This window comes from Coturnix japonica, chromosome 1 (genome assembly GCF_001577835.2).
Source record: "Coturnix japonica isolate 7356 chromosome 1, Coturnix japonica 2.1, whole genome shotgun sequence".
Classification (NCBI taxonomy): domain Eukaryota; kingdom Metazoa; phylum Chordata; class Aves; order Galliformes; family Phasianidae; genus Coturnix; species Coturnix japonica.
The window spans coordinates 40,639,597-40,663,305 of NC_029516.1; the positions used below are offsets into that span (position 1 = coordinate 40,639,597).

At 39.8% G+C, this 23,709-nt stretch overlaps 2 protein-coding genes across 5 annotated transcripts in view; one reads left to right on the forward strand and one right to left on the reverse strand.

Moving 5' to 3' along the window:
- PLEKHG7 (pleckstrin homology and RhoGEF domain containing G7) overlaps positions 1–6,633 on the forward strand; it is a 22,213-nt gene extending 15,580 nt beyond the window's left edge. Inside the window, exons 11-12 of the mRNA XM_032443883.1 lie at positions 1,252–1,349; positions 3,532–6,633. Coding sequence (XP_032299774.1) covers positions 1,252–1,349; positions 3,532–3,639 — 206 coding nt within the window. The 3' untranslated portion in view covers positions 3,640–6,633. The remainder of the gene's footprint in view (positions 1–1,251; positions 1,350–3,531) is intronic.
- EEA1 (early endosome antigen 1) overlaps positions 5,797–23,709 on the reverse strand; it is a 67,078-nt gene continuing 49,165 nt past the window's right edge. For all 4 annotated transcript variants that reach the window (XM_015858081.1, XM_015858077.1, XM_015858064.1 and 1 more), the window contains 8 exons: positions 23,199–23,381; positions 18,520–18,705; positions 17,928–18,059; positions 16,213–16,398; positions 15,692–15,930; positions 14,159–14,279; positions 13,771–13,869; positions 5,797–12,722 (listed from right to left, as the gene is read on the reverse strand). In XM_015858081.1, coding sequence (XP_015713567.1) covers positions 12,600–12,722; positions 13,771–13,869; positions 14,159–14,279; positions 15,692–15,930; positions 16,213–16,398; positions 17,928–18,059; positions 18,520–18,705; positions 23,199–23,381 — 1,269 coding nt within the window. In that variant the 3' untranslated portion in view covers positions 5,797–12,599. The remainder of the gene's footprint in view (positions 12,723–13,770; positions 13,870–14,158; positions 14,280–15,691; positions 15,931–16,212; positions 16,399–17,927; positions 18,060–18,519; positions 18,706–23,198; positions 23,382–23,709) is intronic.

The window sequence follows — 23,709 nt, forward strand, 5'->3', positions numbered from 1 at the left end:
ATTTGCACATACAACACTGGGCATAAAAGCCACAGTGCCGATGCAAATGTTTGTTTTTATTTCCTAGACGGTATTTGCTGTGTTCTAACCAGAGAACCTGTGACACAGCCACAGCCAGTAGACAAAGTCACTTGCTGCAGACCAGCCCAGGATCCAGCCCCTGCCTACGGCCCTTCCCCACACTATGCACCACACTGCTGGACTTCACCACATATTCCTACCAATACCATTACAAGACGTAGACAGAGTAGTCTCCATTGCTTACTTATAGTCTTGCAATGCCTTGGAAACCTCATTCTAAAACAGCACCCGCTGGAGTGGAGTACAATAAAAACAGGGATTAAATGGGAGCCTGCAGTTCAAATTTTCACCATTTGGCATAAAGCAATAAGCAAAATTGCCAGCATCATTGGAAGATGGTCCTTTGCAGAGAATAAAAAGAAAGAAAGGATTAGATATTCTCAGAAATATGTGACTTTGGGGAATGCTGCCAGTTTATTTGCATCTCACAGAGTGAGATCATAGTAGAAGTAAAAGATCTGTTAGCATATTCTCAGGAAGCTGCTTGAACAGGGCAGCATGGGATTGTAGTGAGCCCCTATGCCAATGAAAATAAAAGCTCAATATTTTTATCTATGTACGTTAGCCTGATGAATGCTGATCATATTTCGGAAAGAAACAGTACAGGAAATACATACATATACTGCAATATTGTAGAGATGCACTTTCGGCAGCAAGCCGGATAACACTAGCCCAAAGCCTGCCACATTGCAGTGAAGAGACAAGATGTACAGCACTATACTTATACTCTCTACAAATGCCAGGAACTTGCTCAAGAGATGCAACTTCAGATGTGCTGTAGTAAGGATCCACCTCTGAAGCCAGTAACATACATTCTGACTTGGAAATCATTCTCCTTTTGTTTGACACTTATTCTTCTCTACTATCAGTTACAATTTAGTCCACTTGAATGGAAGCCTCTTTTAATAACCTTCAGCCTGACTCAAAACTGAGCTGCGTGATGATTAAGTAATTGAAACTAAAATGAGTACAAGTAGAAATATCTTTCTGAAATAACAAAGATTCCCACACAACAAAAACTAACCACGCAAGGGTGCACTGTCCTATTAAGAATCAGAAAGGATGGCCATACATATCACGTCTTCAGACATCACCAGAATACGTGATATAAATCTGGGGTGGCAGCCGCATGAGGGAATTTGTATCATTTCTTTACTTCTTTTCCCCCAGGTCTCAGCCTGCGAAATGCTTTTCTAATACAGCATGAAAATAGGTATCAGCAGTGCATAGCGGTCTTCCTGCTACAAGCACCAACAGATTCTGCTAAGGTAAGTAGCTCATCTTTTCTCCTCTGTAACTACACAACTACACGATCCCTAGAGGAGGATCGCAGATGTGGCATTGGACCAAAACAAACAAACAAACCAAAAAATGGTGTTCTGGATCACATTTTATTTGCTACAGAATTTTTACTGTTGAACACACATTGGTTTTCTTGTTTGTTTGGGGTTTTTTTTTGTTTGTTTTTTTTAAGATCAGGGTTGATAGCAGGTCCAAGCTGTCTGAAAAACATCATTTCTGACTGCTAAAACAATTGCCACCCCATACATAACAGAAAGGAAGATGGATAGCCCCTCCAGAGAAACCAAAAATAAAACAGCCCCCTATTCATACCCATAGTACCCAAATCAGAAACCTGAATTATGCTCATCCATGCATAGTACACTCCTGCAATTTCAGATTGAGCAGATGGTATGATTCATCCTACTGTTATATAAATTTACCTTTCATCTTCACACCACATTTCTAGTAGCAGTGCTGTTTATAACATCTGAAAGTCTGGTAGGAACCTTGCGCTGCCAGGGTTTGGTTCTTGAGGTATGTCCTCAAGAAGTTACTGAGCAGGAGAGGTTTCCGAGCTGCCTTCATGCCAGGTTGCAACCACCCTATCAGTGTCTTCCAGTTTTATTTTACTACCAAGAAAATCTAGCACCAAAAGGCTCTTTCCTCACAAATATGTTAATATTATAGCATTTTGCTGAATTTAGTCTCTCTGATCCCCAGGATAGTTATACTCTATCCAACTCTGTTTCGAATAAACTAATGTATTTCAGCTCCTACACCAGCTCAACCAACATATCCTTTAAAACAAACTTCGCTCATTGACATGCCCTCATGGCTGTGGCTGTTACAGTCTGCAAGGAGAAAGGACAGTGATCTTGCTAAGACTGACTTGCGAGGGCCACCAAACCAGGAGTTCAAGGTAGATAAGCCACATCACAAGGGAGAGCACACTGAATGACGCCAAAAGTGCAGCACTCCCATTGATGGACCCCTAGCAGATGGCAGTTGCACCAGCAGTAACAGCAGGGCCAAGCAACCACCCCCCAGCCATTTATTTTTCAGTGATGTATTTATCTCATTCAGGATATACACACATGTAGAAACAACCTGATGGGTCGCTAACCAAATGTATGAATCCCACCATAGCATGAAGTAAAGCAGGCTGCCTCCCCTCATGCATCAAAGTTCAGTGACTCGGTGCACATTAAAGCAGGAAGAGCAGCCGCTGACTAAGCGAAACAAAACCCCTACAGCGGGAGATGCACAGCCAGACCTCCAGCTTGTAATGCTGCCAAACAATTTGCAACGTTTGATCACAACAGTTCTGAGACAGCTCAGCTTCTGTGACCCAGACCATCTGAACTACCACAGAGAGAAGTTCAGTATTTTAAACCCCTTTGCAGCCATCATCCCCCCTCATTCAAACATGGACGATAGAGGATCATAGAATGGCCTGGGTTGAAAAGGACCATAATGATCATTCAGTTTCAGTGCCTCTTCTATGTGCAGGATCGACAACCAGCAGACCAGGCTGCGCAGAGCCACATCCAGCCTGGCCTTGAATGCTGCATCCACAACCTCCTTGGGCAACCTGCTCCAGCGTGTCACCACCCTCTGTGTGAAAAACTTCCCCCTAGTATCTAACCTAAACCTCCCCTGTCTCAGTTTAAAACCATTCCCCCTTGTCCCATCTCTATCCACCCTCATAAACAGGATACAGAGCTGAATGCTGTTAGCATAGTGCAGGAAAATGAAATTCACGAGACAGACCTCAGATGGGTCAACCATTTGCTGTGTTGATAGCGCTGGAGTTGTCTTAACCACCATAACAGGGAGTGTAAGCTGCAGGGACAGCATTAAATGAATACATACTGAATAAAAACAGGTGAAATAGCCAGCAGCAAATGTAGAAGCAGAGCACTAAAATCCCATCTTCATACCAAAAGGGAAACCTTAACTGGACATTTCTGACCCAGGACACAGTGATGTGCTGTGGCCTTTGCAACTGGGAGGATGGGCTCTGAGTAACTTGTGCTCATTTGGGGAATTAAAAGCTTGGGCCTGAAGAAACAGCAAATAGAACTGAAGGCTCACGGGTGTTCATTTCTCTGAATTACTAGAATTTCACAGATTTCCCAGGCTTACAGGTTATTTTTCTTGTAACAGAAAACATGGATGTCACAGATAGAAAGAGCAATCTCCAATTACATGAAGCAACATGGAACCAAGGAAAGCACACAGCTCTGCTCCCCAGCTGAATCCTCTGAAATTTAATAATGCCAGCACAGCTTTGACAGATGCAACAGAAGACTGCTGTGGTAATAGCACCATTATTTCTTCCAGTGTGCACTAACCTACTGAAACTAAAAGTCTTCTGACTCAACTAAATAGAAGTGATGAGTTTTTGATCACAGGATGCGGGAATAAATTGGAGGGGAGAATGAGCCACACAACAAATACATCACTCTCAGATGCCTCTTTGCTTCAGATTGGGGAAGGTTCTTCCCAGCAAGGAAAGTGTTAATATGACCTAGAAAGCAGGACAAGGAAAACACCTATGTCGGTGATGAGGACTCACTCTCTTCACACTACTCTCACCTGTTATTTGCTCTCACCAAAACTGAACTCCAAATGCTGCACTATTTCTTCCCTTTTCAACTTCCCTTTAAAAAATTGAACTTCTGCATTAAACTATTCAATACATCACTGCAGTTCTGTGATCCATAAAGTACGCACTTACTAATCACATCTTTTTTTTTAAGATACATGAATTGAACCACAGATCAGTTTGCATCTGCTCACCACAACACATTCACAGGTTACCATTGAGGAAAGGAGGCTGCTCTCACCAGGCTACACTTGGCTAAGTGCAAGAAATTAGCCATAGTCAAGAGAGGAAGGCAGACTCCCTAGAGCCACTCTAAATGATCCTGCCATATCTCCCACTTGCTGTGCCCAACCAGATAATCTCCCTAAACAGGGAAGTTAACTCTTAAACACTTCTAGGGCCAAAAATGATTCCAGGGGGAACTAAATAGGGAAACTACAAAGATGAGGCCCAGACTGAAAAATTTAGGAGTGCCCTTCCAATTGTTCGTGTTATTCGTGGTTAAATTAGCACACCTCCTTACCTCTGCTCTAACATCAAGTCAAAGTCATGAGCTCAGACACTGCCTCTAATCCAGCTTCACCCACATGGTGGTCTGCTTTATCCACCTGAACTTGTTCACACCTATACATAGAGATTCCAGACCGGAGGTTGTATACAGACTTACCTGGTTCACCATTGCACAGATGCAGTACGTGTTCTTGCTCCTCCCCTTTATACTCATGATAGAAGTTTCTGCCACAGCTTAACAAGAAAAGAGCAGCTATCCAGGCTTCACACCAAATGGTGAACACGGAGGACACAGCAAATCTACTCCAGGATGCCATGTATGCTGCAAACACTTATCCACAGCTTGGCTTCAACAGCTGTGCTCACTGATCCCACTGATCCCATACTCAGCTGCACCTGGTCACACCCTCACATCCCTGCTGCCTCCCCAGAACCTCACAGTATCTTTGCAACCATTGATATTTCCAAAGAATGATTTTTAAGCCCAGAGACGTCACACAGAGAAAGCACTGTGCTTTGTGAGCTGTCAGAGGGGGAGTTTTTGCACTTCTGTGTATTTTTTGCCAGGAAGGCCATTAGGACAGGTCTGTGTAGTTTACCAAGCAACTAAACAGCACTGGATACTCATTTCCTAGAGGTCAGCACGCCTCCAAAGGAGGACATGCTGGGGGAAGGCAGTACTCACACCCTGACTGAGCTCAGGGAGACAAATTTAACAGGCTCTTGTGTGGTCTGAAGAGAAAGATGCCCCAAAAAGCAATCAAGGCAGAAATGAACTTCCCAACTCAGATTGCCTTTCAGAGAAGACCTCTCTCAAACTCTCTATACTGCCTAAGCAGAGACCGTAGGAAGATCTGCTTCCATTTCTAAATGTAGTATTTGTGAATGTTCCACAACTCAGTTGTCACTTTATCATGGTACTGATTGTACATACACTTATCACTTGGGTTCTCCCTTTGCTCTTCATATGGCTTTTACCCAACAGCTGAACATGTCCTTAAGCTGAAGACTTAAAACAAGCATCCCAGCTAAGTCTTCCAGTTATGTCAATTGTCAGATTACATTGAATGCAATGTCTGACTGACAAAAGCCTTGTGAAATTCCTGTGAAAGGAAAAACTACTCTGAATTTAGCTTGATTACAGTCTCCTCATTAAAGTTTTTGTTGCAGTTGCTCACAAGTCTAAGGAATTGGAGTGTATGGCTTGCTCTCAAATGCGTGGCTTCCCAGCAGTTCATGTATACAATGATATATCCCCCCTTTCCAAGCAGTTTGCTGTCTAAAGCGAATGATGGAAAGGTCTATTAGAAAGGTCTAATTTTTTTCTTTTATTGTCGTTCATCAATCCTGTAACAGGTTAGAAAACAAAAATTACATTTCAATAACATTTCATCATAGTTTATACAGAACTGGTTGGTTGATGCATGGTGTCATTTTCTCATCCAAATCCACAGCCACCTTTCAAACCGCAGAGATTAGGAATTACAGTGCACGCTGGACTAAATTCTTCCACAATGTAAGGCACAACTACATGATCACAAGTAGTAAACACAAACACTGAAATAGAACTTAAGAATTAAACTTCAGTGAAAAAGAAACAAAACTCAAACACACTCATGCAAAGTTGATCTACACCTACCAAGATGGTATGATCCAGTTTAAAAGAAGTGCAGTACTCTGTAAGTAAAACTGCATCATAAGGCTGTTATAATACATTACCTCTAAATACTGGGTAAGAACTTAAACCTTTTTCCATTTATATTTTATACAGTTATACAGAAAATAAGTTGAATCAGCGATGTTCACATCCGCAGTAATAACCTGATCATTAAAACTCAGGAAAGAGGCAAACAAGACAATGCAGTTTGTGGCACGCATCCATTACAGAAATCATTCATCAAGTTCACATCTCAAGTACTGAAGAAAACAAATAATTAATGGTACATTTGGTGAATGAGGCCATCCATAGCCAAACAACAATGCTGCACACAAAATTGTTTTTACTCAGCAGACCATGATTATGAAAGCTTGTGGTTATGGTTTGCCTCCTGTCCAGCAGCTAGAGTTTGCAACACTAAAACTACAGAAGTTAAAAGAATACAACAGAGTTTACAGTAACTTGAAACTATTGGATACTTCCAAACACATAAGAAGAAAGACTTCATCTTTTTCTTTGTGGTTGTTTTTTTTTTCAGTTCTTTTTTTGGTGATAATCTTTTGTGATTTTGGCATTCACTATAACTTTTACACAATATGACAGTGAGCAAACCCTATTAAACTTACCTAATGTTTGAATCTTACGCTGAGAGGTAGTTCAAATGAAACCTTACATGATGGGATGGTGGGATTTTATGACGTTTTTTTTCATGATTTTTTTCTTCTTTTCTTATAAAAGTGACAAATTCTATACAAGCAGCATTTTGGACACATAAATATAAAAAGTTCTGGTATTTGCTAACTCAGCGAGACGCTCTCCTCAGCACCACTCTTGTGCCAGGAATCGAGGCTCAGCATGATACAAATACAACAGAGCAATTTGCCATAAAACCAACAGCAGGAGCCTGGGCCTGTGGACATCTAACAATGAGCCCTTCTCCCAGCCCTCTCTACCCAAAAAAGGCAGAAAACACAGATTTAGTGATTAATTACTTTGTTTAGGTCACGGGGGGAGGAAAAGTTGGAAAACATAACTACCAGGCTTCTGCTGTCAAAATAACACTGATCCAAGTGTGTTAGTGGGGCTTCGGTAATCTTCAATTGATCTGATACTCCTGTATCTGCTGCACAGTGAGTGCATAATATGTGGCACACTACAGACAAAAAGCAGAGTTTATGACATTAACTAGTACCTATTTGTTATTGTGACCGTAAGAAGCATCTAACGCTCTCTCTAAAGATGCAAAGCTCTTAGTTCAGTGCCCCCTAAATAATAAAAATTAAGAAGTGAAATTGAGTTTCTGTGGAGGGACTTCACTATCCAATTATTGCTGGTTTTGAAAAGTAGAGCATTTAGTGCTTTTGGAGAGGGGCTGTGGTTGGACAATAATTTCAGGCTTGTCCTAGAAGGGATAGCGAGGCCAGTACTTCATAAATGAAGAACTGAACAACTGGCAAAAACCTTGAAAATATATAATGTTCACATATTCTCATGTTATAATCTTAAAATGAAGCTCTACAAAGACAATGTGTGTATGACTACATGAATTTTCCTGTTACATGTGCTCTCAGACGATCTTGCTTTTGGTACACAGTAATTATGAGTGCAATTTTCCTTACATAGCAAGGGGCCAAATGTAATACAGTGAAAAGTCCAGCTGAAGATAAACTTTCTGTCCACTGATTACAGCTAACGTATGCAACGCCAACAATGCCATTCGACTTACTCCAGATTATATTCAGTTAGACAGCAAAAAGTGCATAGTGCAAATGACAGTGTTATTTCCTAGTCCCACAAGAATATGTGTGGAAGGGTGGTACCCTGGAGGAGTAATTTATCAGTTTTAGCATACTTAAACTGATGTGTCATCCTTCCTGGCAGAGTTTATGCTCTGTTCGAACTTCAGCTCCAGCAGTTTTCTGTCTTACGCTGAGAACTGGTCGTAAATTTTTAAGTTTTGCAAAAGACATTTGTTACAACTTTCCATTTAACTGGCATTTAACAATCCAAAATAACACTTGAGTTTTCCAGGTCCCCTCTTCAGGAATGTCACTTTCCTTACCTCTAGTATGTGAGGTTCAGTTATTCTTGCTAATATAACGCAAGCACAGAAAGTTTACTTTGTGCTCCCAAATGCCCTCTTCCTCCACTAAGAAAAGCTCTCCAGTGAGGATTCACAAACAACCCTGATGGCTCCAAAACCAACAAAAATATTCATTGCTCTTGTGAGCCTAGGGCTCCACACTCCACAACAACTTGGTTACTTGACACCTTCCAAAAACAGAGGAAACAAACTGCGCTTTAAGCTAAAGCACTGCTGGAAGCAGCAGCAGCAATTTCCCTTCGTCTCCTCATCCGCAGACAGCAAGTTTTCCTACTGTGACTCAGTTTTATTGTCTTTGTTAAATCGTTGTAGAAAGGGGAAGGTCACTGGAGGGAAGGAATACATGGGCAGAAGAAACAACAGTGAAGCATATCCAGCTAAGATCAAAAGCCTGCCATTGAGCCCCGCAATGCAACCTGCCTCCACAGGGACTGCAGTGTGGAAATATGAAGTATGTATTGCTGACATGAGGCTGGAAGAAAAACAGTAGGATTTGGTATTTTAGAGGCAACAGCCCAAGGGATCATGGCTGTTTGATTAGGGAGAGGTGCAGTGTCTTTAAAAAGTTATAAGAACCTCTACCCATCCTTAACAACACCATCCTTTATACTTTTCCAATTGCCTCAGCCCATGCAGCAGCTGGTGTTTCACATTCTGCTTCCACCAAAGATCCTGAATGTCCTCTCTGAGGACACTTAATCCACAGTTTCGGGAAAAAATCCCACAGCTCACTGTCACATTCCGGATGCCACAGTGATAGCTGGTAACTAGAGGCATCTTGAGGATCCCACATACCTACTTCTGCAAGCATATATTTTACCATTTTTTCCCTCTGCATCTTGTTCCATTATAGCCTCTCCTCAGTGAATCAGACCAATGAGGTTCTTGATAAAGGCTAAAGCAAATCACTCCATGTCCTCTGGTTCCCATGTTCTAGTTTCTTCTGACACTTTTTTCTCTGTTTTTGTAGTCTGAAAAATCAGTACGCTCAACTACTTTGTGCAGAGTCCTTTAACTCTGTGTGGTGAAACTTGCCAGTCTTTTTACTAGACTTTTTTCCTATTATTTCTATTTTAAAGTAGTGCAACAACAATATCAACAACAACAATTAAAAAGCATATTCCTACTGAAAATACATCCATCAAAGTAACAGAATCTATGAGTGGAAATAAAAATATAGAGCTTTTCAACTTCCAGTTTTCCTTATAGTAATAATAATCCTCATTTTCCCAAGCCTGAGTACAGGTTCCACCCAAAAGCCAGCATTATATGGTCCATCAATTCATCAGTGATTACAGATCTGCACTAAGAATCATAAGCAAAAGATTTAGCAAGGAAGACACTAATTCACTCCAGTGAAAAGCTGTAGAACTCCCAACCTTGCTGTAGACTCAATTCTCAAGCATGAAAGCTTCTACCCCACTGTTCTTCCTGGTTTTAGCAATTCATTTTTCTTCAAATATGTATTTGAAAAATATTTATGTCCCCTCAAAAAGTCCATGGTCATCAAAAACAACCTTTAGAAACAGCTGGTTTCACCCTGAAGATGGGGAGCTCCACATTAAGAGTTACGCCGTGGTCAACCAAACACACTGCCTCAGCAACCAGCTCCTTGAGGTGACTTTGCTCATTTTTACACAAAAGCATTGCAAAAGATTAAATCAGGAGCAATGCCATTAGAACTTCTACTATTTTCTCCTTACTGTAGAGCCATCTCCTACTATTTTCTCCTTACTGTAGAGCCATCTCCTCATGTTTCAAACATCCCCATACAAAAGTAAAACATCTGAACACAAGTGAATCTTTTAACCACTTCCCCCGCTCCCTTGAGAGATTTCCATCTTCATCTACCACATACATTTTGTCCTCGGTACAGCTGTGAGAGGCTTCCCCCTTCATTCTTAAAATCCCTTCTGCTTAATGTGGTTGTCCTTTACCCTGAAAGCAGCACTAGGTTCCATCTGCTTCACAACCAGACCTAGGCTGGAGCAAGAATCCAATCTCATCACCTTTGCCAGAGTTCTGAAGTCACTTGTCAGACAAATAAAAGGCTTGAAAGCAAACCTTCTGGATTCCCTCAGCCAATAAATAGATAGAAGAAATTACCAGAAGCAAAGTTCTGCTCTTACTTTCTATTCCAAGAATTATTATTTTGAGCAGTTGCAACAAGGTGATGCAGCAAGTCCAGAATGTCTGTTCACACAGAGTCATTGCAGCAATGGTTTCTTTCAAGCAGGCAACTCTCGAGTTCAAACTAGAAAAGTTGAAAAGTATTTCATGTTATCATGCTTTTACTCCAAGCCCTTCTATAGTTGTGAGAACCAGTTAAATAACTCAGCTGGCTTCTGGGAAGTAAGAAAACTTACTGAGAAAGAATTGTTGAGGTGAGGATGCAATCTACCTAACTAGGTAGTTAGGATATGAAACACAGATCACTACTGGGGATGAATGATTAAGAAGCCTTTTCATTTGAGAGTCAGGGCTATACATTTGTCACAAAAGTCTCCTCTTCATTCACATACAGGCCTGTCAGCACACAAAAGTAAACAAACCTACCTAAAGATGGCTAACTGTCCACCACTGTAACAGAACCTTCTTCTTTACCTTGGGAGGCAGCAGTAGAGGAACTGAGGCCATATTCCTTATCTCTGAACAGCCAGCACAGTTTTTTAGGACAGAGAATGGCTTGGGTTGTAAGGAATTTATTACAGCATTCTAGACAAAGGGGCTCTAAGTATGAGAACATATAACCTTAGCTCAGAAGAAATAATAACAATTCTGAGGCCAAACACTGGATACTTACTTCAAAGAGATTCAAAGTTAGACACGGGCAAGAAAAAAACACAAGGGTAGATAAAAGCACAATAAAAAGATTTAGAATTTACATGAACGCATCAGGAAACCTCTGTTGCTAATACAGAAGAATAAAATCAGAACAAACACAGGGTGGTGAGACACCAGAAGAGATTGCCCAGAGAAGCTTTGGCTGCCCCATCAGAGGAAATGTTCAAAGTTAGGTCAGATGAGACTCTGAGTAACCTGGTTTAGTGTCCATTGCAAGGGGGTTGGAGTAGTTATCTTTAAAGGCCCCTTTAGCCCAAGCAATTCAATGAATCTATGATCTAAAACTGTATATATTGACCTGCTTACTTAGAGCTGTTTGGCTTAAAGCTAAGCCAGCACCAGGAGATTTGCATCACCATTCTAAGCAGACTAAATCATAGGACTAGCATACAATTTAAGAACCCTCAGCAACAGGGGACAGACGAAACAATGGAAAAATGAGGTCTCTTAGGAGTACCAGCTGTTCAGCTTCTTCCATCAAAAGCTGAAGTAAGAGACAGGAGAAACGTTCAGCTCAAATGCAGCACCTCCCCTGAGGAGAGTTTTTCTTAGTAGAATTCCTAGTTGTGGAATTTCAGGACATGCCTCAGAACCACAAGGACTCCTTGGAGCTCCCAGACTATGGCATGGTGACAGATGAGCTACAGGCTACTATCTGCACTGTCTGTTTTTGAAATCCTGCATATAAAGGGTTTCTGGGATATTAAAATCAATTCATCAAATATGTAAAAGTGAAATCAGTCCACGTGGGAGAGCTTCACGTAATGTTCCTACAATGCCCACTAAACTTGGTCTCATCACTTGTTCATACATACGCACGCACACATACACACACAAATTATGCAGTACAGTATGCATAAAGATATTCCAGTATCCAAGTCCTGTAGTTGGGTAAGAACTCAGGTGCTGATACTACAAGTTCTAAGTGAGCAAGTAAAACTGAGAGTTACGTCCAGCCATGTCCCCTCAATGTGGAGTTCGAACTTTAAAGAGAAAAGTCCAAAAACCAGAGAGAAAGAAAATAAAAACACAAGGGGTTATAAAGACCATCAGATACACAATCAAATGCAACGAGTTATGCTATTACAGCAACATTTGATACACAAAATCCTCACAAGTTTTTGCATCTTCCTTTTTCATTGAAGGAAACAAGAATAAACTGCAATATCACATAAACGCATTTTCTCTTGAAAAAAAAAAAATAAAGATAAAAAAATACATTGTTACTCCTCTGTTTAAACTTTATTTACAAATAACCGGGTATTTCTAATCTAATTTCTAGACATAGAAGCTCTTTCCAGGATAGACGGCAATAAGCTTGGGTGATCTGAGCCCATATCTCACAAAAAATACAATAGTTTTACTTGGTATCAATAAACATTTTAAAATATACTAAATTTTGCCAAGTGTTACAATCATTGTCCAAACTGAGTAGTAGTCTGAGTGCTGAATGAAGTGCATCAACAGAAATAATAAATTTTAGTGTAACATTTCTTTGTCACTCACACCAGTTATCCTTGCAAGTCATTAAAGCAAGTATCACAGACCCGGACAGGCTTCTTAGAAGAAGGAGTTAAGGCATTCTTTGCTGAGCACTCAGCACAAAAGATATTTCCACACTGTCTACAGTGATGCTGTGAAAGAGAAAACAAACATATACTGTGAATATTGATTACAGTGCTGTGGGCACAGATCATTAAGGGAGATCATTATCATGTCAACTCAACTCTCTTGTGTTTCAGAAGTTTGGATTTTTAAACAGTAGTTCCATCACACCCTGAGCTTATATCTACATAGAAGAGCATAGCATAAGTCCTTACTAAGGGACATAGGAGCAAAATCATTAGACATGCTGCTTCACTGAGTGCTGTCTATTCTAGTTTCAGAATGGAACAGGTTGTAAATAATTCTCCTTATTATTTCCTCCTCTTTAACTTTTTTTGGTTGCAAAAAACATGTTCCTGCTTCCACATTAGGTAAGTACCCTTGAATAAAACAATCCAGCCACCTTTGTTCAAAGACTACCCAAAAGACATGACACCAAATAACATAGGACAGGGAGAACAACCTAACAAGAAGTCAGGAAGCACTGCAAAATGAACCTTATGAATATCCCTCACCTACTTCACTGCCAGGTCACTTGGTGGAGAGATAATAATCTCTGGATGAAGGGCTGACCCCCACCAATGAAGGGGTGCTAAGATCCTACCTGACAACAACTGTTTTACAGACCTAAAGCACAGACAGTTGTTTCTTCTGTTCTGTTGAGTTTAGCTAGTGCTTACAAAGATACAGTCACAAAGCTCCACTCTATGTTGATGTCTCATACTTTCACACATATCCAATTTTAACAAATTCACATTACTTTTTCACTTGTAAATCCAGTCCAGACTGGTTATAAGAAAGTTTACTGTAACTACTGTCATTTTTGGGGACTGAAATCTTTAACACTATTTATAAACTAATGCTGTTAAAATGGCAAGCATGAATACAATAAGCCCCACAAACATTACCTTTAGTATTTAAGGCATCATAAACAGCACCCGTACTCTGAGACATCTCAAATATCACTACAATTTAAAGCCATTTTCTAAAGTGTATTAAATATAAAATAGTTTGAAAGCAACAGAAAAAAAGAACACCCCCCCCCTCCCCCCCAGAAACACAGGAAAACACACTTACCCTTCTCACAGTCACTGAAAAGCCTTTTCCGCAGGCCATACAATTCTGCACCTCATTGTCTTCTGCCCATTTCCTGTTGAGAGCTTGAGTGTGTTTGATCTATTTAAATTTACAAAAATAACACAAATCAAAATGCATATCTAATTCCTCCTAATTTGTTTAATTTCACTGCACATACTAGGCAGTAAAAACGTCAGTTCTGCCATAACACTCATGTTTTCTCCAAAAGAAAACCCTGAATAGAGTTAACCTACAGAAAGTAATACTACCACAGGAACACCTTAATCCCTGTGGAAAGGTAACCCACCATGAATGCAATGCAAACTTTGTTTCTCACAAGCCCCACAGACAGAATCAACAGGTTTAAATGCTTAAAATGAAGTTATACCTGTAATGACTGGTTTTCTCGGCCTAGTTCCTGCATTGCAGCAGTAGTATTGTCCAGCTTTTTCTTCATTTCTACAAGTTTGGACTGAAGCTTTTCAATTTCTCCCTCACTTTTTATACACCTAAGGATAAACAGTGAATAGTCAGTTCAAAGCATATAAGGCGATGTACTCTGCCTCCTGTGAGCAGGTTGTCGTAACCGAGAAGAATGGTTAGCCTCATGAAATATACTTGCTGTGAAAAGTTCTTGGACACCTTGGCTGGAAACATATTCTGTTATAACAACCTATTTAAGATTATCTGGCACTGCTCCCAGATACCTGGGGCTCGTTAATACCTGGTGCTACTCCCAACACCAGGAACAGTACTGAATACAGTCCATTAATCAGCATCCTTCGATAAGCATCACTGTGCTAGAGGACACTCTCACAAGGCATCTGTAGTAGATTGGCTCAGATAGAAGAGGAGAAAAGTAACCTTTGCTTTTAGTAAGGCCACTTCCCAACAGCTGAAATGCAGCTAACTGTTGAAAGCTATATTTTAAAATGTGTTTTGCTACTAAGCTGTAAAAGGGTTACTGGATGAGATCAGCATAGTGTGAACTGTCAAAGGAAGAGAGAACCTGATTTGAAGTGATCCCATTTTTTTCCCCAAAGCTCAAAAGCCAATCAACAAGCTTGACAGGAAAAAGAAGTTTTCCATTCTGCCTTCATGAAATATCTCAGGAAATAGAGGGAAAAGTTTCCAGTCTCGCAGATGTTGTAATCCTTGTAATCTCTGCTTTCAGATAACTCTTGCTGCCTTTCCTCCTGATGTCTGAAGGAAAGCAGCTCTGCTTGCACAATTCTTAATAAATGCACTAAAGAGATTAAAAAATAACTGGAGAAATGGAGATATTGGGTTTTCAGGAGGAAGTTAATCCCATTAAATTTGTCCAATTACATGTTCAGTCTTCTAACAAGAACAGCAGACATACCTAGAAATCTATGAGCAAATTCTGTGTTATAAGAGGTACTAAGGAGCTGGGTCTAGCTATCAAGATTGCTAGTGCATCTGTTCTGATTCATTCAAAACAGAGGTGCCCCAGCGTGATGGAGAAGGGGAGCCTTCTTAGTTAAGAGAGGCTCCTTCTTGCCAGCTTTTGTGAAGGTCATGCAACAGATGAGATAAGAAGCCACAGCCTACACACCTCAAAGTTCAGAGGTGCCCAATAGATTACAAGTCTCCTAAATAAATAAATCTTTAAATAAAGCACAGGTACAAATATGGTGCTTTGGTGAAGTAAGGGTCCGATAAGCCTGCTTGATTTCCTGCAACACAGTCACACTAACAAACACAAGGAGTACAGTTTTTCCACAACAGCACTTGCTGTGTTTTGGCAGGAACAACAGAAGGTTTCATTCTCAAAAACAGCCCAGGTATGAGCAGCAATTATGGATTTAAACATGGAATCCTGAGTCAAATGAAAGAAGCTTCAGTGTAAGGCTAACCATTTCCTAAACTACCCTTCCACATCATCATGACCCCTCCTTACCTCTCTAGCAAAGCTCTTCTCTCATCCTGATTATTCTGCACAGTTGCTTCTAAGACAGCAATATCCCCACGTAAATCATCTGTCTGTTTCTCCAGTTCGCTAACTCGTCTCTGACTGCTTTGCCACTCTTTCTTCATGGTAGCCAGGTTTTCATTCAGAGCTGTGACCTGCATGGTGAGTTTCGTCTCCTTCTCCTCATATTTTCGGTTTTCTTCTTCTTTCTCTTTCACCTCAGAGCTCTAAATAAGTCACAAATAACATGAAAAACAATCTTCCAAGTATTTTTCCATATTCCTTACATTTAATTGAGGCAAAAAATCTTAGCCATACTACAATCATTACTTTTATCTAATGAAACTTATTAAAAAAGATTGTCTCCTACTGAATTTTCCCATACTATTAAATGCATCAAAGATCTCTGATCTTGTCATTTAAAAATTGATAACACTCTGCTTCCTCTCTGCTCCACAACAATCCAAAGGCATGTTTACAAAACAGTCTTATAGTCTCTCCATACTAACCAGTTTGGCTTCAATTGCAGCACATTCTTTCTTCAGTTCCTCTTCTCTCTTTTTCAGCTGATCTTTGACAGCTTGTTGGTTTTTCTTCTCCTGTTCCAGAGTTGAATTCATACTATCTATCTTGCCCTGAAGCTCTAATTTCTGTTGAATAAGTAGTTGTTTTGCATCTTTGAGATTTGCCACCTCCTGTTAGGATGAAGAGCCCAAAGTTAGAGTGGCAACACTGGAAGTGTTGTTGACTTAAATTCAAAAGCAGTGTTTTCCAGTAAGAGCACAGCAGCATTCTTTCATTTTATCACTGGAAGAAAGGATGGTTTTACACCACAAGTGATTTCATGGTCAAAGATTTTAAGCTCATACATACACTAACAACTAGTTCTAAATATTAGTTTGTTTCTCTGCATTAAAAAATAAATTAATCTTGAAGTAGGATACATAGTTGAATTTATAGGAATCCTTTCCCTTAAAATTGCACAGCCAAGCATGCAGATACTAATAGTTTAATAGGTATTTATTAGGGAAATAAATCAAAATTTCCACAAGTTAAAAGCAACCCAAAGACAGCAAGAAAATGCAACCTGAGGACAAGTGGATGTTCTATAAAAAGTACATCTATACACTCCCTGGGAAGAGATGGAAAATAGAGTATAAGACTATAAGAAACAATTTCTGCTTCAGTCTGACTCCTAGTATACATATCAAGAGATAAACATGAAGCTGCCGCTGCTGTACACAATTATGTCGAAGTTTTCTCTTTTAAAGCAGATTTCACAAAGTGATGACAATTACAATAAGCATTCTCCAAACCCAAGAAATTGCTGGGCATAGACTGCTTGACAGTAACAAAATATAAATTTCTACCTAAGCTGAAAAGAGCTCTTTTTAAGAACTGGAGAACAAATGAACATCTGAAATTTTACTTAAGGCACCACATTATTTCCTTTATATTAGTATATAGGTGGAGTCCCTATACTTGTGCAGCAACTTAAATGCTGTATGTTTAACAGATGTTAATATAATTACTTACAGTATCATGTGAACAGTACACCAATAGCCTTTTAGGAGTTTCATTTCTAAAGAGACTAAAATGTGTAGAACGTGCTTTACTCAAGACTGAAAACAATTTATTTGATATCTCCATGTTTTTACCCTTTAAACTGATCACTTGATTGTCATGACTTTGGATAAGAGTTAGCCTTCTGTGAAGCTCCTGACATTGTTTTTTCTTCCAGACTATGACTCTTCAAGAAAATTTAAAAACCACATCACAACAAGGGAGCTGGAAGCACCTACCACACATACTTGAGAAGTATTAGATGTGCCCAGAATATCTGAATATCTAGAATACCTGGAAAAGTTAATATTCGTGACACTTTTGGACATCTTTTCTTTCCTGCACTCCAGCACAGTCAAGCAAGGGTATTCACAATGAATGGTCAGTGAACTGGAAAAAGAGGCAGGATGTGCATATTCTGCCCATCCCTGAAACTAACACAAGTTTTGTGTCCACCCAGCCAAGAACAGTAGGCAACGGTGCTCCTGGGTTATCATTAATCAAGTCTGCATTGCTCAGGAACCGCAGTGAAATCTGTGCTTTGGTTCCCTTACCTGTAATCTTACAATCTTTATAAAGCCATTCCAGATAGCATCTACTGAGTAGGCACATATTTCTTATCAGATAACCAACCATATGAAGGCTGTTTGTCTCAATATACCTTCTCAAATTCTTGCTTGCAGACTCTAAGCTCTTCGCTCAGCTTGGCACTTTCTTTTTCAAGTCTATTCCTTATTTCCTGGAGCTCTGTTGTTTTACATTTTTCATTAGCCAAGTCTTTTTCTTTCAAAATCTTGAAGAGAAATAATAAGCAAATAAAAAATATTAAAAAGGCAATAGAAAAGTGATTCCCAAATTCACTGAAAGAAAAAAAAAAGTTTAGAACCCAAACCAATTGACTGCAACAGCTCCAAGAAGGAAAACAATTGCCACATAACTGTATCTCTATCCACAATTAGCAGTGCAAACAATTAGCAGCATATTTACTGTTTTAGGTTTAAAACTAATAATGTTTTCCTGCATGTCTATCCACTTAGTTCAAATTAACAGCCTATTTTAGAGTAAATTCTCTTCAACTTTCTGTTAATAGTCTGTGCACCACAGACAGTAAAACTGCTGTTGCTATGTTCTACAGCAGCACTATGCACCCAAAATAACCCTTATTTAAAACGCAGCAGGAACTAACAGAGGGGAGAGGGCAGGAGGACTCTCTGAGTGACCGCATGAAGATTTCAAAAGACAGAGACATTTACCCTCTCATTCTGAAGATCCTGTAACATTTTGGTCTTTTCGCCCAGCTGCTGCTCCTTCTTTGATGCATCCTGTTCCAGCGTTGACTTTGCTTTCTTCAGTTCCTGAATCTGCTGATTATTGCTAGCAATTCGATTTCTGCTGGAAACTAATTCTTCTTGAGCAAGAGCCAATTTTTCTTCTGTGGACTAATTACAAAGACAGCTCTGCAGATTACCCAGCAAGTACAAGACCTTCAGATACTTGACACTCATCTAATCATTTTCCACTGGGAAAATCTGCCACCTACCATGCAATGCTTCACTTCAAACGTTGACAAATTATAGCTAAAGGAACTTCTAGGTCACAAGTTTACCCCTAGTAAAAAGAAACTACCCAGAAATGTTTCCACCAACAATACATTACCACATACTCCAGTTTAAATGAAAATATATGAAAGTGCAAAGAAGGAAAAGTGACTGTTCGATGGAAAGAGAATGAGTTTGACTTTGTTTACACAGAGTTTACAACCACATTGTAACTCTATACAGCTGTTAAGTGGCACCGAAGCCATAACCAATTGATTTCTGGTCTTTTCTAACACTAATCTGTAGCAACTGAAGGGAGTCTGAATTTTGAGCATACTTTAGCATACTATAGCTCCCATACAGCAAGTGACTTTTAATTGTGCTGCAATTAGTAATAATGCTACTAACCTTAACTGGGACACAATTTAATGTAACTTTAGCAGTCAATCTACCTTGCATTTATCTGTGCCTTTCCTTCTGCTTTGCTCAAAAATCCCTCACAGCACCCTTTGGAAACAAGAGGGGATCTGGCACACAGCTAACCATTCCAGTTATCCTGGCACAGTCTCCATCAAGACTGTAGTTCAGCCCATTTTTTTGGGCTGCTGAGGAGCTCACACCTTCAACATAAAATCAGCTCTCACAACATCTGATGCTATTTACCTTCATTAGTCAGTTCTGGCATTGTTTCCAGAAAACAACAGGTGTGCTCCCAACAAGATAACCTCAAGTCATGAGATCGTAGGACAAAGAAAACAAAATGCAAGGAAAATGTACAGAACAAAATAAGGCAATCTGTATTCATTATTGTAAATAAAAACAGATGTTAGTTTGGCTGGTATAACTAAGAAGTCATCTCATCCTGATCTTGTTCAACTTAGGCTGCTGCACTCCAAGAACTAGCTGGGTCCCATGACATGGATTCATCCTATCTAAGGGAGGTGACACATGAGCCAGTTTAGTCTGTGTGCCCCTCTCCACCCTCTCCATACAAAGAAGGGGCATGCAATTGCTCACAGATGCTAACCTAATGTTGCTTTATGTCTTCAGCAGTGGGATTAGACTAACTGTAGGCAATGTAGTCTCCTGAATTACAGACCTGAGGTTTGGCACCACAGATACTCTCCCAGAACATCCACTGAAGATATACAGACAGCGATGCCAGTGTTGGAGGCAAAGAAACATTCTTTTGAGAACACAGATGAAACCAGGATCAACTACAAAAAGCACTAATGCCAAGACTGAGGAAGATTTGGCAGAGTTCAGGAGAGCAGGACACAAACCAAGTATGTTTGCACTAACTCAAAATGAAGGAATAAGTACCAGTTCTGCATTTTCATTAACTCTTGTAAATAGGCTTTTCCAGAAGAAAAAACAAAATAAAAATAGACTCCCATTTATATATATGTGTGTGTGTGTGTGTGTGTGTATATAAAGTATAAATAGTAATATATATAAATCTATAGCTTTTATGAGCACTCAAATCATGCCCAGTTTCTTTTTTCAGAGACAAAAACACGAGTTTATTTACTGCTATTATAAAGGAGCCTTTTTTAAACTAAGCTAAATTTGCAGCACACAGTATCCATAACATCACTCATTTTAGAACTTCCTACATTTCTCAGTTTTCCTCTGTGAGTCTAACAGATCCAAAGTTTGCATCTGGCTAAAACTACATGAACTATTTTCTGTTATTCTACCAGAAACTGCAATTTTAAAGAGCTGTTCCTCACCCTGTGCTGACAGCACTCCAGCTAGACAGATGCATGGGAGCTGCACTCTCCTGCAGTGATACATCCCCAGCTGCAAAGCTTCATATGAGAGAGCATTCCCTACTTTCTGCCACAGGCCAACCTGGCAGCTCTCAGCCACCAGCCTGCAGTGACATGCCAGCCATAAGCCAGCAGATGGTGCTCGGTGTACAGCCAGCTCCTGCCATCCCCTCCCTGGGACCCAGCTCGCACCACCTGCACGCTCGAAGCCTTTTTTGATCTATCCCAGAATTCTGGCTTCACCAACAGCATGATGCTACACAAATTCATAATATTTAAGCTTTGCCTTCTAGGTTTTTTTAAACTAAAGCAAGCCTAGCAATGCTAGAATCTTCCAAAACAGCCTAGCCATGCCTGGGCTGGGCAACACAGCTTCAAACCATGCTAACACAGCTGTGCAGGGAGCTCATATCTTTACCAAAAATCAGTCCTGCAGGAGTCACCTAAAGGTAACTCATATACAAGTTTTAAAAGCTTCAGCTACTGCCTACCGATAACATCGAGTCCATTCTGAACCCCAGGTCTCCTACCAGCCTTCATTCTCAACTATCCAGAAATTCTTAGCTGTGGCTCAAATCATCTGTCTTAACTATGCAAACCCCCTAAGGCTAAACAAATCACAGATAACTGATGTGAAACCAGACTATGAAATTCTGTCATATGGTTCTTCTGACTTGAGTGATATTTACATATTCAGCTCTCAATACAAACCTCCCTGAACACTTCCTTCTTTGCAGTCTCTTAAGCCAAGTTATCACTACTACTTTCATTTAAAATTGCAATGAGACAGCATAGCCACAATTAAATATATATTCCCATCATCCTTTTCCCACTTCTAAATTTTATAGCAAAAAAACCTAAAGCAGTGCCAAGACAACTGCACTAGCCCTAATTATTATGCATAAATAACCACACAAACAGCCTCCAAAGTGGAATATCACCTCCATGCTGAGGACACCAACCTTCCTGAGCATCTCCAGGTTTCACAGCTATTCCACACAATACATCAAGTTACCTGACTGCTCATATTAACAACTTTACTTTCCTGTTGCAAGTCACTTTATTTATATACTACAGGCATTGCTAGTCACCTGTTCCTGTCACCCTATTTTACCTTTTTGCACAGATGTTCCATCTCTCACCACCATCCTAATTCAAGTGTAAAAGCATGTGTGACACTTACTGTCCTACTTTGTATTTGTCCAAACTAGAGGTCAAAAAGCTGGTTTAATAATGCTTATTCAGAGCTATTTCTGCAATAAGCAATATTTAAATTAATTATATCAGAAAGGATTATTGAGCACATTTGATACGTTTATAGGTCACTGTTTTACCAAATGTTGATCTATAGTGAGAAACAAACTCAGAAAGGAGGGTAGCATGCTATAGTCAATAACCATAGGCATGTTTAAACCCACCTTTGTTTGTAAGCAGGCCAAAGCTCTCTTAATCATTGCATAAAGATTCAAACAAGGAGCACTGAAAACAAAGCTTTCCTAACTTGCAGGAAAACATGGCAGGTTTTCTAATGCCACAGAGAAGAATGATTAGGGGAATGATTCAGTGACAGGTGCATAAAGGAGTTATTTCTCTCTTTGTTAAAGTAATCCAAAACCTGGAATTAGGATAGGCCTCCACAGTTCATATGGAGCTATCCAGAATGGTTCCAAGGTCTTTAATATTTCAAGGAAGGGACTGAAATCCTGCGCTGGGACAGGTGAAAGGGAGCTACTCAATTGAAGCAGTTGTCAAATGTGAACAGGAGCTAACATCTAAAAAGGATGAGATGGCCAGTTCTGCAGAAGCTCTTACTGCTCTCCAAGAACTTCAGAAGAGCCTAAACCAACAACATCAGACATGGACAATGAATCCCACTCAGCTCTGCAAGTGAAAGGACCCAAAGCTACACGTCTCTGCAGCACAGTATGGCCTTAGACTAACTGGTTTATCACTGACATGAAGGATGGAGGTATAAATAAGAACAAAGAAACACCTTTTCTTACTGACTCAATTTCCAACGAGATCTTTTTGAAGGCATTACACCCTAATACCAAATCAGGTAAATTCTCCTTCAGAATAGCAAAAACTTGAAGGACTACATTTAGACATCTGCATTCCAGGCAGGTCCCTAAGCCTACTGTTTCTATTAGTTTGACATCTCTGAAAGTCTCCAATCAGCCAGGAAGAAGTGGAAGAGGCAAGGATACAGGAACAGACTAAAAACTAAAATTCTACAATTCTACAGATTATCTAGAAGGTGGCAGTTACTCATGTTCTGTCAGCAACTTTGCTCTCATTAGATATGCTATTTAAATTGGTTGAAAGCTACAAGAAAAACAAGAAAACCTCTTAAAATAATTTAAAAAAAAATAATCTTTCACTTCTCTCCCACAGCTCATATTGCCATTGCACAAATGGAAGGGTAGCTTAGGTAAATCAGAAAATACACCTGGCCTGAAATAAGTTTCACTGTGTTCTCTGGCCCACAAGAAAGGATTGAGCATCACTAAATTCTTTATATAAAAAAGGACTTCTTTTCTTATCTCATACAGTTCTCACGCTGTTTCTTTGTCTTCAGAAAGGATATTAAGTCACACATAACATTAAAATGTCTCTGAGTACCTTAAGGTCTTGTCTGGTTGCCAGCAGCTCAGACTCTTTCCCGTACAGGTCCAGCTGCAACTTCTCCAGATTTTCCTTATTTTTTTCATAGGTCTTCTGTAAGTCTGCTAGTTTTCCTTTCTCTGCTTTAAGCTCCTGAGCTGACAAAATAGTCTGCTGTTGCAGTTTATTCTCCAGTTCTGCCTGAAACATAAGCATAGGAAGTGCCAGTTAAAGTTACAGGCAGTAATCTTAACCATTTCAATAAACTACATTTCTACTGCAAAACTAGATTATTATTTTTTTTCCACTTAGGAAATAGCAATTTAGTAATCTAATATTTACAGTTTTATAGCAGTATTTTGTAACTAATTTAACAACAACACTTAATTCAAATCAGAAGATTAAGTTAAGCATAATAAGGCCTAACATTTAAAATCTAATACTTTAAGGCCTACAGTTTCCATAGTCCAACTAACACACAAGTTGGAACACATAGCACAGAGCAGCCAAAGCTGGAACGACATTTAAC